The sequence below is a fragment of the Aquarana catesbeiana genome, linkage group LG04 (genome assembly GCF_042186555.1).
Source record: "Aquarana catesbeiana isolate 2022-GZ linkage group LG04, ASM4218655v1, whole genome shotgun sequence".
NCBI classification, from domain to species: Eukaryota; Metazoa; Chordata; class Amphibia; order Anura; family Ranidae; genus Aquarana; species Aquarana catesbeiana.
In genome coordinates, this window is record NC_133327.1 from 140,417,299 (window position 1) to 140,431,909 (window position 14,611).

The 14,611-nt window shown below is 42.0% G+C and overlaps 1 protein-coding gene across 1 annotated transcript in view; it reads right to left on the bottom strand.

Moving 5' to 3' along the window:
- The window catches only part of WDR33 (WD repeat domain 33), a 160,044-nt gene that overhangs the window by 105,075 nt on the left and 40,358 nt on the right, over window positions 1–14,611 (bottom strand). Inside the window, exons 3-6 of the mRNA XM_073625786.1 lie at window positions 12,302–12,370; window positions 11,367–11,471; window positions 11,173–11,268; window positions 8,508–8,659 (exon numbers count right to left, since the gene is read on the bottom strand). Coding sequence (XP_073481887.1) covers window positions 8,508–8,659; window positions 11,173–11,268; window positions 11,367–11,471; window positions 12,302–12,370 — 422 coding nt within the window. The remainder of the gene's footprint in view (window positions 1–8,507; window positions 8,660–11,172; window positions 11,269–11,366; window positions 11,472–12,301; window positions 12,371–14,611) is intronic.

A 14,611-nucleotide genomic window follows, 5' to 3' on the forward strand; every position in this document is an offset into this window, starting at 1 on the left:
TCTCTGAGAGCCTGAAAGAGTAGTAATTTTAAACAGGGATCAAAGGCCCTAGTAAAGAGGTAGTTCCCCTGTGCTTGGCTCACACATCTTAGCAAGTTGTCAGAGACCAAGTCATACCCAAGAAAGCACCCTGGCTCTGGGCCTAGAGTGCGCTCTGTGGTTAACTTAACACCACAAAACACCACAGCACTCAGTGCCGAAAGATTACATTCAAGGCTAGCCCTGCAATGTGCAGTCCAACAGGTACAACACTCAGGCTGGGTTCACACTATCTTCGCATGCGGCTCACAGCAGGGGTCCAATGCGTCCTCATTCAGTTTCAGGCCCAATTTCAGACCGAATTTCTGGCTGAATTCGGACCAAAAGACGCACAGGGCTCCTGTGCAAATTCGCACTGGAGATATGTGAACCCGCATCGAATTTGCAATAGTGTCAACCCAGCCTCAAGCTAACGAAAGGTCAATCCGGTCAGCTATGTATAAAGACCACACACACACACTCCTTAGGCAGATGTCTGACAGTCCTGCTGAGCATTTGCAACAGGTTAAAAACACTGAAACTGAAATACAACCTGCAATTATTTTCTCTCAGTATAAATATGTACACATTATTACTTTCTGCCACCATGAGGCACCTTCTGTCAAGGTAACAAAGCACTGGCGTTTACTATATCCCAATGCTTTGGATGGATTGTTGTGACAATGACTACCGCAGCGGTTTTAAAAAAAATAAAATATTTTTAGTGCTACAAATCAAAATAAGATTTTTTTTTTTTATTATGCTCCTATTCAAGAATGCACACCTTAAATGCAGAGAAGTCCAAAACTAGCTAAATGTCCATCAATCCCCAATTAGATGAACAGAACTGTACTTTGCAATGCTGCATACAATTTTGGATAATGCAAGCTTTTCCTACTAAAAAGAACAATTACCGACCATAAGCAGAAAAACTGCTGAGCAGAATAAAAATGTAAGCAACTATGCGCAAAAGAATGAAAAACGATGTAAATATTTCTGGCTGGATTCACGCTATAGCATTAAACACTGTTCAAGTGTACATCTTTAGTCACATGCTTTACTGCATTCTGAACACAGGAAAATAGCAAAGGAATAATGCAGTGCAATCAGGCACAGAAAAGTGAGGTAATTCTGCTTAGCAAGTCTTCAGATGCCATAGGTAAGTCTAGATCATTTACTTGGCTCAGCAGTAACCAAGGCAATACAGACTGATCTAAACTAATTAAACAGTGAAGAAAAAGCAGCTCAAGAATAAAGGATATCTCTGTCCACAGCACTGTGTGATGCAGAAAAGATTGAGACCCCTTTCACACTGAAGCGTCACTAAAACAGTTGTTTTTGCGCACTTTTCGGGCGCTGGGGGATGTTTTTTTTAAAGGTCACATGACGGGACCTTAAAAACAAAAAATCCAGAAAACACCCATTTTGCGGTGCTTTCTACGCACTTAAGGCGATTCGGAAGCATTGCCCATTCATTTCAATGGGCAGGGGTGTTTTTGGAGTGCTTTTTACAGCGCTCCAAACCCATACCAAAGATGCTGCTTGCAGGACTTTCTAGCGTTCTGCATGTGAAAGCACTCATGAAAATGAATTGGAGGCAGTTTTCAGGTGCGGTTCAGAGGCTATTTGTAGCACTAAAATGCTTGAAAACTGCCTCAATGTGAAAGGGGTCTGACTTTCATTGCTGTCCCTTCCACATCTGATGTGCAGGGTACTACAGGAGGCTAGTAAGCAAAGATATTGTCCATTTTCTAATGACTGCTTAACAATTGCATGAAATGGAGGTAATCCATTTTCTTACAGTTCCACTTTAAATACGCTAAAGGAATTCAATACTTTTAGATGGAACATTCAGGTTAACCACTCTAAAATAGGGGCAGAGATAATGCTATAGACCTCGTCTGCTGATATATGGACAGCCACAGGTTCTGAGCCTGAAAGGTACTGCAGTACTTCACAAGCCTTTCCACTGCCCCCTGACCAGCATGGTATTTGGCACAATCTAGTGTAGAAAAAAACAGTCCACTGCTGAGAACTGGAAATCTGCCACAGGCTGGAAGAATTCTGCCCAGAAACAACTTACTCAACAGACTAATGCTGTACATGCACAGTTAACACCTTTCTGCTCTTCTGACTAAGAGGGATGTATTTTTCAACAAATGACTCCACTGCTTTTTCTTTGCATAACGCTGTTGAGAGTGGGGTTGGGATTGAGTATTACAAACAGTTAAAATGTATTTGTCATGTGTTTACTGTTTGCTCACATCAAATGTTAATATTAGTTAAATGCTTTTAGGGACGTCTCCTCATACTTGTGTCAAAAGTTTTACTACACTAGAGCAGAAATAAAGTGTTTCATTGCATATTTGATACAGACTTTACAACTTTTGTTTATGTCATTATGTACTTAAAATGTACATAACTCCAAAACAATAAAACTTCCCCCATTTGCTTCTTTTTGGTCTATTAGGTATATCATTCAAACATTTTATTACATATGTTTTAGAAGTGCAAAAAAAACAAGCTGCTGCTGATACAGAGCTGACCGGTATCCTCTGTACACTTATCTTAGGGCCAACTCACACCAGAACATGGTGCAGGAAGGCGCATTTCCCAGAGTTTTCAAAACGCACTTCACGATTTGCGGGTACCAGATCACCTGGGTACTGCAGTACCATGAGATTTGGTGCAATACGTTTTTCAAGCCCATTCATATGGATGAGCTGTAAAAATGCACTGCAATTACACAGGAACGCAGACCGCGTTCCTGTGTTATTCTGGTATAAACTGACCCTCAGTCCATTTAGTCCACATCTTAAGACTACAATTAAATTAATGGCTATGCTTTGGAGATAGTGGGATAATGGAGTAGTTTCACAAAAGAAAAACTGGGCAGGACTGACTAATGTTCTCAGTTTCCAGCCCATAATGGGCGGTTTGCAGGCGATATTGCGCTAATAATAGCGCCTGCAAACCGACCCGAAAGTGCCGCTGCTTTGACTCCAGTGTGAAAGCACCGAGGGCTTAGACATCTTCCTGCCCAGGCCAATTTTCAGCTTTCAGCGCTGTCGCAATTTGAATGACAATTGCGCAGTCATGCTACACTGTACCCAAATTTTTTTTATCATTTTATTCCCACAAATAGAGCTTTCTTTTGGTGGTATTTGATCACCTCTGCAATTTATTTTTTGCACAACAAATAAAAAAAGACCGAAAATTTTGGAAAAAAAAAACCACAAACACACACACATTTGTTTCTGTTACATTTTTTTTGTAAATAACTACTTCTTTTCTTCAATGACGGGCACTGATAAGGTGGCACTGATGGGCACCAATGAGGTGGCACTGACAGGTACTGATAGGCATCCCTGTGTTGTAATGTGCCAAAGAGGTGCCAGTCAGTGCCCATTTTATTTTTTCACATGTGGATGGCCTAGGGGATGTATCAGGTCATCCACATGCTGGGGGCTTCCCTGGTGGTCCTGGGGGCTTCCCTGTTGGTCTAGTGTGGGCATCTGAGGGGGGCTGCGCTGATTATCAGCGCAGACCCCCCTGTCAGGATAGCTGCCGATCGGCTCTCCTCTACGGTCAGACTCGAGTGAGGAAAAGCCGATCAACGGCTCTTCCCGTTTACATTGTAATCAGCCGTGATTGGACACGGCTGATCACGTGGTAAAGAGCCTCCACCGGAGGCTCTTTACTGAGATCAGTGTAGCGGTGTGTCAGACTGACACACCGCACCACCGATCATCGTGATGCGCACCCCCACGGGCGCGCAGCAGCTGTTATCCTGCAGGGAGTCATATGACGCCCAGTCAGGACAACTGAACCACCGCCGGGTGGTAAGTTGTTAAAATAAAAAAATAATTTAGTGAAATAATTTAGCGTGAGCATTTTATATATACACATACACTTTTGTCTTTCCAATTTAAACTGAATCCATTGTACAAGGAAAAGATTCACATACACTTAAAGCACTGGTCCTCGAAAGTTCAGCCCCCTCCTACTTCCTCTGCCACCAGGCCAGTTAGAAAGCGCAGCGCGCTTTGCACATGCGCAGTAGGCTTCGCTGTCGGTTTCCCTTACTCTTGAATGGCGGCGGCAGCAGCACCCGAGAGCTGATCCCAAAAATCAGCCTCAGGTACCGACATCGCAGGAACCCTAAAATTTAATAAAAGTCAGCAGCTACAGCATTTTAAATTTAATATAATAGCAATTATTCTTCAGCCATACACACTAGATCAGCTTTCACTCACACTAATGGAGCACACAAGTGCCACTACAGAAGTAAGCATCTAGCGGTTAATGTTTTCTATTGCTTTTGACATACCTTGCTTAACTTTGATGCCAATTATTGTAGTTTTTACATTTTCCCTAATACCTATGTTTTTATAAACATGATATCCTTTCTTGAGCAATGAAATTTAACAAATTGGAAAACAAAAAAAACACAAAAAACAAAAAAAAAACAAAACTAAGAACTATATCACAGTTGTGATGCTGTGTTGCTACATGTCACAGACCAAAATGTTTGTCTGAAAAATACCTGGACTTGTCATCAATTTGCAGAATGCACATTTTTGTAGTCCATTTGTGTTTGAAATATTACTGTGACATTTAAACTCGATTCAACTTGAGCTGAAGTTATAGTAGTACTGTGCAAACGTTTTAGGCAGCTGTGAAGAAATGCTGTACGTAAGAATGCTTTAAAAAATAAATAAAATATAGGTCTTGGGTTTATCAATTAACAAAATGCAAAGTGAGCAAACAGAAGAAAAATCTAAACCAAATCAATATTTAGAGCAACCACCCATTGGCTTGAAATCAGCAGCAGTTCATACACTTGCACAAAGTCAGGGATTTTTGTAGGATTAGAGTCAGGTGTATCATTAATAAATTAAACCAAGCAGGTGCTAATGATCATCAAATTTCATATGCAGATTGAAACAGTCAATGCTTAAAACAGAAACAGTTGCGTAGGAGGCTTAAAACTGGTTGATAAAAATGAGCTCCGGCGTGTTCGCACAGCCCACGTGCAGAGCCCAGCGGTGTCCAGTGTGCTCCTGTTCCTTTAAGGGGGATTGGGCTGCCTCCAGGCCCACCTGCCTCTCATCTATCCATTTAATGCATGTGCTTCCATTGTGGAGACGCTTATAAATTCAGTAGTGTTAGGACTGCAAGCATACACAGGGTGCCGTGAAAAGGCCTTGCAGCTTATGCATGCGTTTGCAAACTCATGCTAACTAAACCCCTATTTTTAACGCAGACTGTGGGACAGGTTAATTTGGTCAATGGCAGACTGTGGTTGGCAAGTTGTGCTATGGAATGTTCTGCTTCTGTCTTTCACGTGCAGGGCCTGCCAGGAAGTCGGCATTGCACTGCACTAATCACAGGCAGGCAGTGAGACATTGTCCTGATGCGCAGCTGCAGAGATCGGGAAATGTCTCACTGCCTGTGATTAGCGCAGTGCTGACTTCCTGGCGGGCTCTGCACATGGGCTGTGCGAACATGCCGGAGCTCATCCTTACTGGTTGAGGAACAGCTAAACTATGCTACTAAGGCGAGGTTGAAGTCCGTTTCCTGTCACACACCATGGCACGACTGAGCACAGCAACAAACACAAGGTGGTTGTATACTGCATTAGCAAGGTCTTTCCCAAGCAAAGATTTCAAAGCAGAATGGGGTTTCAAAATGTGCAGTTTAAGCTTTTTTGAAAAAGCACAAAGAAATGCGCAATGTTGAGGACCGTAAATGCAGTGGTCAGCCAAGGAAAGATGTCTACCAGTGTCATCAGCACAGAACTGGCAGAAAGCAGTGGGACCCAGGTAAACCCATCTACTGTCCGGAGAGGTCTGGTCGGAAGTTGTCTTCATGGAAGAATTGCAGACAAAAAGCTATACTTTTAACATGGAAGCAAAGCTAAGCAACTCAACTATGCACATAAACATAGGGAACTGGGGTGCAGAACAATGTCAGCAAGTGAAAACTTTTAAATATTTGGCTGCAGCAGGATGCAGTTTGTTCACCTAAAGGTAATAATGAGTGTCTGCAGGCAACAGTGAAGCATGGTGGGGGTCCCTTACAAAATTGGGGCTGCAATTCTGAAATGGCATTGGACATTTGGTCAGAATCAATGGTGTAATCAATGCAGAGAAATACAGGCATATACTTAATCCATCATGCCATAGCATCAGGGAGGTGCGCGATTGGCTCAAATTTATCCTGCAGCAGTACAATGACCCCAAACATACAGTCAATGCTATTAAGAAATAATCTTCAGCATAAAGAACATGGAGTCCTGGAGGTGATGGTTTGTTCCCCACAAAGTCCTGATCACGTCGAGTCTTTATGGGATTACATGAAGAGATGGAAGGATTTGAGACAGCCTACATCCACAGAAGATCTGAGGGGAGTTCTCCAAGATGTTTGTAACAACCTACTTGCCGAGTTCCTTCGAAAAATGCGCAAGTGTACATAGAAGAATTGATGCGGTTTTTAAGGCAACGGGTGGACACACCAAATATTGATTTGTATTTCTCTTCTTTTCATTTACAGCATTTTTCACACCTGCCTAAAACTTTAGCACAGTAGTATGGAGTAGGTATACTACAATAAAGTATTTACTAAACCCATGTTGTGTCATGCTCTGGTGACAAGAAAAGAGGTTGAGTGTAACAATACGTATCTAATAGTCTATAGGAGGAGTGTGCAGCTTAGGATGGTAACACTGCCTTTCAGGGTCTGGATGAAGAAGCAGAATTGCCACCTGATGACTTGAAGTGGCTGAAAGCAGGCAGGATTAAGAATGCAATACAAGCCTTCACAGAAAAAAAAAACTGCCTATATTGTAATCATTGAACAGTTCACCTTTTCAAATATTGGATTTATATACACTTTAAATAAAACTAGAACCTGAGTGGAGTTGAAAGTAAAACCTCCAGAAGCCTGCATATTAGATCATTCTCTGTACTGGGCACCACAGGAACTACAAAACCCATAAGTGCTCCATTATGAAAATACTTAATCTAAACGTATGTAACCAGTACTAACCAATTGCAAGACACAAGGGAAGGATCAAGCCTCTCACTTTTCAACTACAATTGGCAGCAATATATTAATTTTGTAGCTCCTGAGTGTTAAAAATGACAAATTATCTGCACCCTGGAGGTTTGCACTATTCCACATAGCAGCCAATACACATAATAAAGTAGAGATTTAATTTAACACCGGACCGACGCTGCCCTTTGCAAAGAAGCCATTGTGAAATAGTCAAAGTGTGCTATAAGAATGTAAAATGGAGTTATTAAGAGTGCGTATGTCATAAAAAGTATGAGGGCTACCGCTGAAGGCCACCTCCTATAAAATGCTAGATGCTTGGCTGTGTGTTTTGTACATTTCAGTCATATACTGAAAGAAGTGTAAATAAAAAAATTTTTAAAAAAAGTGTGTCAACAACTCAGAGAAGTCAAAGCTCCAGAATGACAGCCAAGGAACTAGCATTACTAAAGGTTCAGCAATGGTAAACCCATTAATCTTTCATGGCAGTGTTCATTTAATTCTAGTACAGTGTTTAAAATGGCCTAGATAAAAAAAAAAAAAAAAAATGTCATGAAGTGGAGCAATTGTAGGATTCAGGATTACGCAAATCAAATTAGGCACCAGGAAAACCTTTCAAAAATCCAATACTGACTACCAGGCTCTTCAGATTTGTCCAGCCATGGCTTAGAAGGTTGTTCTTTAAGTGTTTCCTTTCCTCCCTTCTTTAAAAGGAACTTAAAACACGTTTTTAAACATCCCTCAAACATCAGCTTCTAGTGTTTTGGGGTGCATATGAAAGAATAAATCCAGCCAAATGTATGTTTTCAGCAACGTATAAGAATGAATTCTTCCTTTAAATGGTCACCATAAGACAGGAGTTCTAATAATTACTAGTATACTACAATGCTGATGGTGTTGATTTCAATACAGCTGAGATGAAAAGCAGTTGTTGACATTTCTGCGATTTGATCAAGTAAATCAACATACACATTTGTAGTGATGTTACCCACGTAGGAAAAAGAGCTGCACCTCAAAAACAAAAAGTAACTGAGCTCTTCCCTGTAAAATGACATCTCACATTTCTCCCTACATTTCCTGTAGGACTTGGCATTCTGGGAGCAGTTTTTGTTTTTTTTTTTTTATTGCCATGGTACATGCAATGTCAACTTTTGTATTTATGTCTGTGTGCTTTATTTAGCATCTGTGAACTATTAAAGGCACAGAACTCTTTATTTATAAAGAAAATGTCTCGGCATACACAGTTTGTGTGAAAGGGTGTATACAATGCTGTAGGAGGGCAGGATAAAACACAATATGGGATGTGTAGAAGCAGTTTACAACTGAATAAGCCTGTCCCCCCACACAGCCCAAGACAGCCCAATAAAGAATTACAACAGTAAAGATTGGTAATAACAACAACAACTATGGAAAATGTTAGATTGGTTATAAACCTGGCTTCTCTAATCGCCTCCTTATGTGCCTGGAACATCTTGACGTTGTTCATGTTAGACTGCCAGTACTTCACATATCCACTGTGGTCAGCAGTCAGCATCCACATGTCATTGTGTGACCAGGTCATAGCTCGGACTGGGCTGTCATGAGCCTGAATATATAGGAGAGAGAAAATGCAAGACCATTATTGCCCAATTTAGAAACTGTACAGGATAGCAAAATCTATTTTAAACATGACCCTTAGCAACAGAATAATGGAAGCTGCCATCACTGACATCCTTACATTTCATATTATTATATATATAGCTTACTCTGCACCAGCAGTTCACTGGTAAAGTGTGGCATGCTTGATCATTTAAGCAATAGCAACTCCCATGTTTCTGAACTGACAGATTACCTTAAAATATTCAAATAGCTGCCTGCATGTCTGCAGAATCACCACCTAATTTATTCTAAGTTTGAATCTGATGAGTGTCGATTCAGGACAAGTTATCAGTGGCTTAAAACTGCACTCTAGATTTTCATACACTTTACATAGTTACTGGCCAAGCCGGCCCAACCAAACTATGTTCCTCATTAACATACGAGGCCACTGGTTGTGCTGTATAAAAACTGTATGTAGCTGAAGCTACATACAGCACACCACATTGTGCTCTAGGTTGGAGCCGAGACTTGGAAAACAGTATCAGAGGCACTCAGCCATTCAGAGAAAAAAAAAAAAAAAGTGTTGTATTCTAGCAATGAATACAAAGCTTCCTCTGATTGGCTGAGTCAGACGTTGTGAAATCAGCCCGCCTCTGACTCAGCCAGCCAAACAGAGGAAGTTTTGTATTCACTGCTAGAATACAACACTTTCTCTAAATGGCTGAGCGCCGCTGTGATTGAATCCATTGTGACCCCGGAGTAAGACTGGGAGTCTCGGCTCCAACCTGGAACACAGTGCGGTATGCTGTATGTAGCCTCAACTACATACAGTGCCCTCACATTAGTGAGAGACCAGGTTCGTTAGGGTCAGCTTGACCCAAACAAACTGTATAAAAAGTGTATGAAAAGCTGGAGTTCGGCTTTAAAATAAACATATTACTGAAGAAAAAATATTTTCTGCAGAGAACCCTGAAAGAAAACAGTACATTTTTATGTTTGTTTTATTACTGTAAAAGTTATTCCAAGCCTGCCTCTCCATGTGAGCTCTATGACCTATTGCAGATCTCAGATCACCTTTTCTCCAAGCTGCAGCATAGACTCTATAGGCTTTCCTTTTCCCTGGAAGCTTGACAGTACTGCAAATCATTTTTCTATTCCATAAAAGGAAAGCACAAAGTCTATCACTTGCATGGATATTTTTTTTATTATATTGTATGGTACAGGAAAACATACAAGTACAGTACAACCTGGCCAGACAACTCCAAGGCCACAACTGGCATTTATTTTCTGATCAACCAGCAGTTTGATAGAACAGGCTGACAGTCTAATCTGAAGTTTAACGGGCCAAACATATTAGATTGAGAAAGTGGGAGAGGGGGTTGAACTCCAGCTAAACTTTTTTTTTTGTTAAACGTTAGTGAGATTGAGAAGAGTTGCTGACCCTTTTTAAAGGATCATTTCAAGGGTTTAAGGGCTGTATGTGTCCTTTGGAAAAGATGGGATATCAGTACAAACCACCACAAAGTGAGGGGAAATCTACACCTCTGACTAGACTGAAGTGTTTGCAAAAGAAGACATACTGTGTGTCAACCATCACTTTTGTAAAATTTTCTTTCACCATCTGCTCTGGTGACCAGGGTTAACAGAAGAGGTGAATACAGATGGACATACAAACCATAATTAAAATCTAACAGTGGTTCTAATCTGGAGGTAGGTCCCTTGCACACAAGGCTGTCTAGGTTCAGTGTGTCCCCCTGGCATTTTAGTGCACTTGGAAGAGACTGGCATAGTATTCAACCCCACTGCCTGCAGCTGGTCACCATCAAAGTCTATGGCAGTTTGTAGCTGAATGCTGTACCAAGTGGTAAAAGCATTTAGTGCACGGTGCGTTTGGAGACAGATGCCTGAAAGGCATGTCCAGTCATTTATCCATGAACTCAATGGTGCCCTTTCTTCCCAGGCACATCTGCACATGGCCCTGTCTGCAAGGGGCCCATAACTCCCTACTGAAGTTTTTATTTACATATTGTGGAAAACTAAGCATACTCCATATATTGACATGGGCATGAGTCAGATCACTTGTAAAATTCCCAAGAGATGTATGAAGTACTTATGCAGTTCAGCCAGCCAAAACAGAATGAAGTAATGAGCGCTTTATGTTCTTTAGTATGTGGAGAATGCGGCTAATTATGCTGTCTTTTATTCTATTGTTATGAATAAGCAATGAAACGAAATTCACTTTAGGTTTGACACTCATGCACTATGATATACTACAGATTATTGGAAGGTCTACCTTTCTATGACAACCCTTGTGTTATTATCTTATGTCTATTCAGGCCATCCGATTTGTGTCAAAAACTATGATGTTTGGGTACATCTCTAATGCTAATGTTACTTTTTTGTAAAACAATAAAGATATATTTACCTCTAAATTCACGTAGGTTAAACAAATTTGAAGAAAAATATTTACTCGAAAATAATTAGGTTTGCACATAACAAGACAACAAGTTCAATACAAACCTGTAAAATGGTCTCAAAATTAAATGTCAGCCCATTCCATAAAGTGAACTCTCCGCTTGAAGCTCCAGTAACTAAGCGGCGACCCTCAGGAGTCCACTGAAATGAAAGAACATAATATAACTAAAGCCAAGACCGTATCAAACATTAGTTAACTGACTGTTATAAATCCTACACCACTTTCTAAGGATACTTACTCGAACTACAAAGACAGGGCATTTCACTTTGTTGGTAGAGGTTCGCACAAACTTTGTAGTGACCGCATTTAGTGGATTGTTAAGCATCCCAATAGGAGGAACCAGCTACAAAAAATTAAAAAAAATGTAAATAAAAAAAAAAAAAAACAGAAAAAAATTAAAAGGAAGGTTACAGAAACAGGATTTTTTACATTTTTTTTTTGGTTTATCACAGACATCAGATGCCTGCCTAAGGTAAGGGATCCAATAAAACGAGACGAAAGCGTTCTGAAAAACAAAAAATGCTTATGCTACGGGAAAGACCTAAAAACCTCTGCCTGACCTGCTAGCACATTTTCTTAATGCATTCAAACTTTACATCCAAGTGATTTCAATATATTCTCTCCCTGTCAGAGCACAAATGAACTCAGAGTAAGCCACCACAAAGGCAGGAGCAGGCATTACAGACTGGTGGTACACATTGCAAGATGCAGTCATTACTATGATGTTAATTACCAAAGTGCCATTTCCATTCACAGAAATAAAAAGGGGCCATTTTATTTTTCTGGAATTAAAAAGGTGCAGCCCTCAGCATATATAATGCAGTCCCTTTTAGGTATTATTCTACTCAGTCTGGCCCACTGTTTTGAGTTTGAAATGCCTGGGCTAGACAATCTCATAACCATGCACACTTAAAAATTGTCAAACAGGACCTGTTAGGATTGCATCTGAACCAAGGCATAAAACCGATCAGCGTATGTAGAGGCCATACAGCAGTCTAGTACTGGGTTCTCTTATTAGAAAGCCAGTAGGCTCTTCAAACAACTTATTAAAAGCAATTCATTTTTGTAAACTACTACTAAAATTAAAAATTGCAAATCAGGAAAAGGATATAAAAATGGTAAACGACTCATATCAAAACAGAAGCAGCTAAGTATATGTAGGGTAACACTCACATCATTATAGTAACCAGCATCTGGCTGGATGGCTCTCATGTCTCTCTGATCTCTCTGCCATACTCTGTTCTGAAAAAGAGGAAAACAAAACATGTTAACAAAAGATTAAGACATAAGGAGGATGATCAACTAAAACCATGTGTTGCTATGATTGTTCTGGGACACGTGACAGGTCCCAGAACATTGCCTGGCCATTGACAGAGCGCAGTGCGTGCCCCGCTGTGAAGCCATGAACTGTCACAACCGAGCACCCACACTTACAATGTCGGCTCCGCAAAGAGGAGGGGGAGAGAAAGGAGGCTTCGGGCGACCGCATCGCTGGACCGTGGGACAGGTGAGTGTTTATTAAAAGTCAGCAGCTATACTTTTTGTAGCTGCTGACTTTTAATAAACTCAAAAACCAGCGGAACTTCGCTTTAAGGCCCCTTTCACATGGGCTTTCCGATCAGGTCCGCCTGTCAGTTTTTCAGACGGACCTGATTGGACATTCAATTCACCCCAATGGGGCAGCAGATGTCAGCGGTGACATGTCCACTAACACCCGCTGCTATCCATTCTTGTCCGTGAAATCCAAATGGATGGTGACCTATTTTCCATCTGTCTGGCAGATAGAATGAAAAAACGGACAGGCGGGGGCTCTGAAAAACGGACCTCCCCATAGAGGTGGCGGGGGCTCTGACAGGTCAGTCTCTGCACAGTACGGACCTGTCATCCGCCTGCTAAGCAAGGATCAGCTGAGCGATCCCCCGCTGAGCAAAGCAGAGTCTGCCGGGCGGATCACCCGTGTGAAAGAACCCTTTGGCTTCATTGTGGTGGGTTATGTGCAACCATTATACCCCCATAAAACAACATTTTTTGCAAGGCAAAAAATACATAAACCAAACACTGAGGAACCCAGCCCTGTAATGACCAAGAGCTTGTTCACATCAGCACCACTGGGCTTTGTTCAGCACGATGCAAGAACAAAAGAAATTTGGCTCATTATCCTGGACTGATGTGTGCTGCAAAATTAGGACATATTCTATTTTTAGGCACAGCACAGTGCATTCCATTGCACTGCAAAATGCTACAGCGCACAGAATTACACACACTTATTTTCTGTAATGCATTATAACATGTTCACAGCACGCAGGTTATGCACACAGAAAAAGGGCGCTGTGTGAAGTGGATGAGCCCCAAGTACTGAACACATTTATACAGTCATACTACTTAAACACTTCCATACCGGGCCTATTCTGGCACTTCTCTCCTTTGTGTAAAAAAATCGTATTTTGGCTAGAAAATTACTCAGAACCCCCAAACATTATATATGTTTTTTTTAGCAGACACCCTAGGGAATAAAATGGCGGTCATTGCAACTTTTTACCTCGCACGGTATTTGCACAATTTTTCAAATGCCTCAAAACAGTTTCATGTATTAAAAATTAACAAAACATTAAAGTTAGCCCAATTTTTTTGTATAATGTGAAAGATGTTACACCGAGTAAATAGATACCTAACATGTCACTCTTTAAAATTGCGCACACTCATGGAATGGCGCTAAACTTCAGTACTTAAAAATCTCCATAGGCGACGCTTCAAAATTTTTTTTTACAGGTTACCAGTTTAGAGTTACAGAGGAGGTCTAGTGCTAGAATTGTTGCCAGGGCCGGTGCTAGACTATTTTGCACCCTAGGCAAGACCAGCTACTTGCACACACCCCCCCCCAAAAAAAAAAAAAAATTAAAACTACCATTTTAAAAACAGTAGAAAATATTAAAACATCTAAATATGAAACTGCTACATTTCTTTTCATTTGCAAAAATTCATGCCATAAGATGTCAAAGAAACAGCCCAATCCAGCAAAAAAAAAAAATCCAGCCCAATCCAGCAGAGACAGCCCTGTCTAGCAAAGAGACATCCAAATCCAGCATTGTGACAGGCGGGGGGGGGGGCGCAGTGTGACAGGCGGGGGGGGGGGGGGGGGGCGCAGTGTGACAGGCGGGGGGGGCGCAGTGTGACAGGCGGGGGGGGGGCGCAGTGTGACAGGCGGGGGGGGGCGCAGTGTGACAGGCGGGGGGGGGGGGGGCGCAGTGTGACAGGCGGGGGGGGGGGGGCGCAGTGTGACAGGCGGGGGGGGGGGGGGGGCGCAGTGTGACAGGCGGGGGGGGGGGGGGCGCAGTGTGACAGGCGGGGGGGGGGGGGGCGCAGTGTGACAGGCGGGGGGGGGGGCGCAGTGTGACAGGCGGGGGGGGGCGCAGTGTGACAGGCGGGGGGGGGGGCGCAGTGTGACAGGCGGGGGGGGGGCGCAGTGTGACAGGCGGGGGGGGG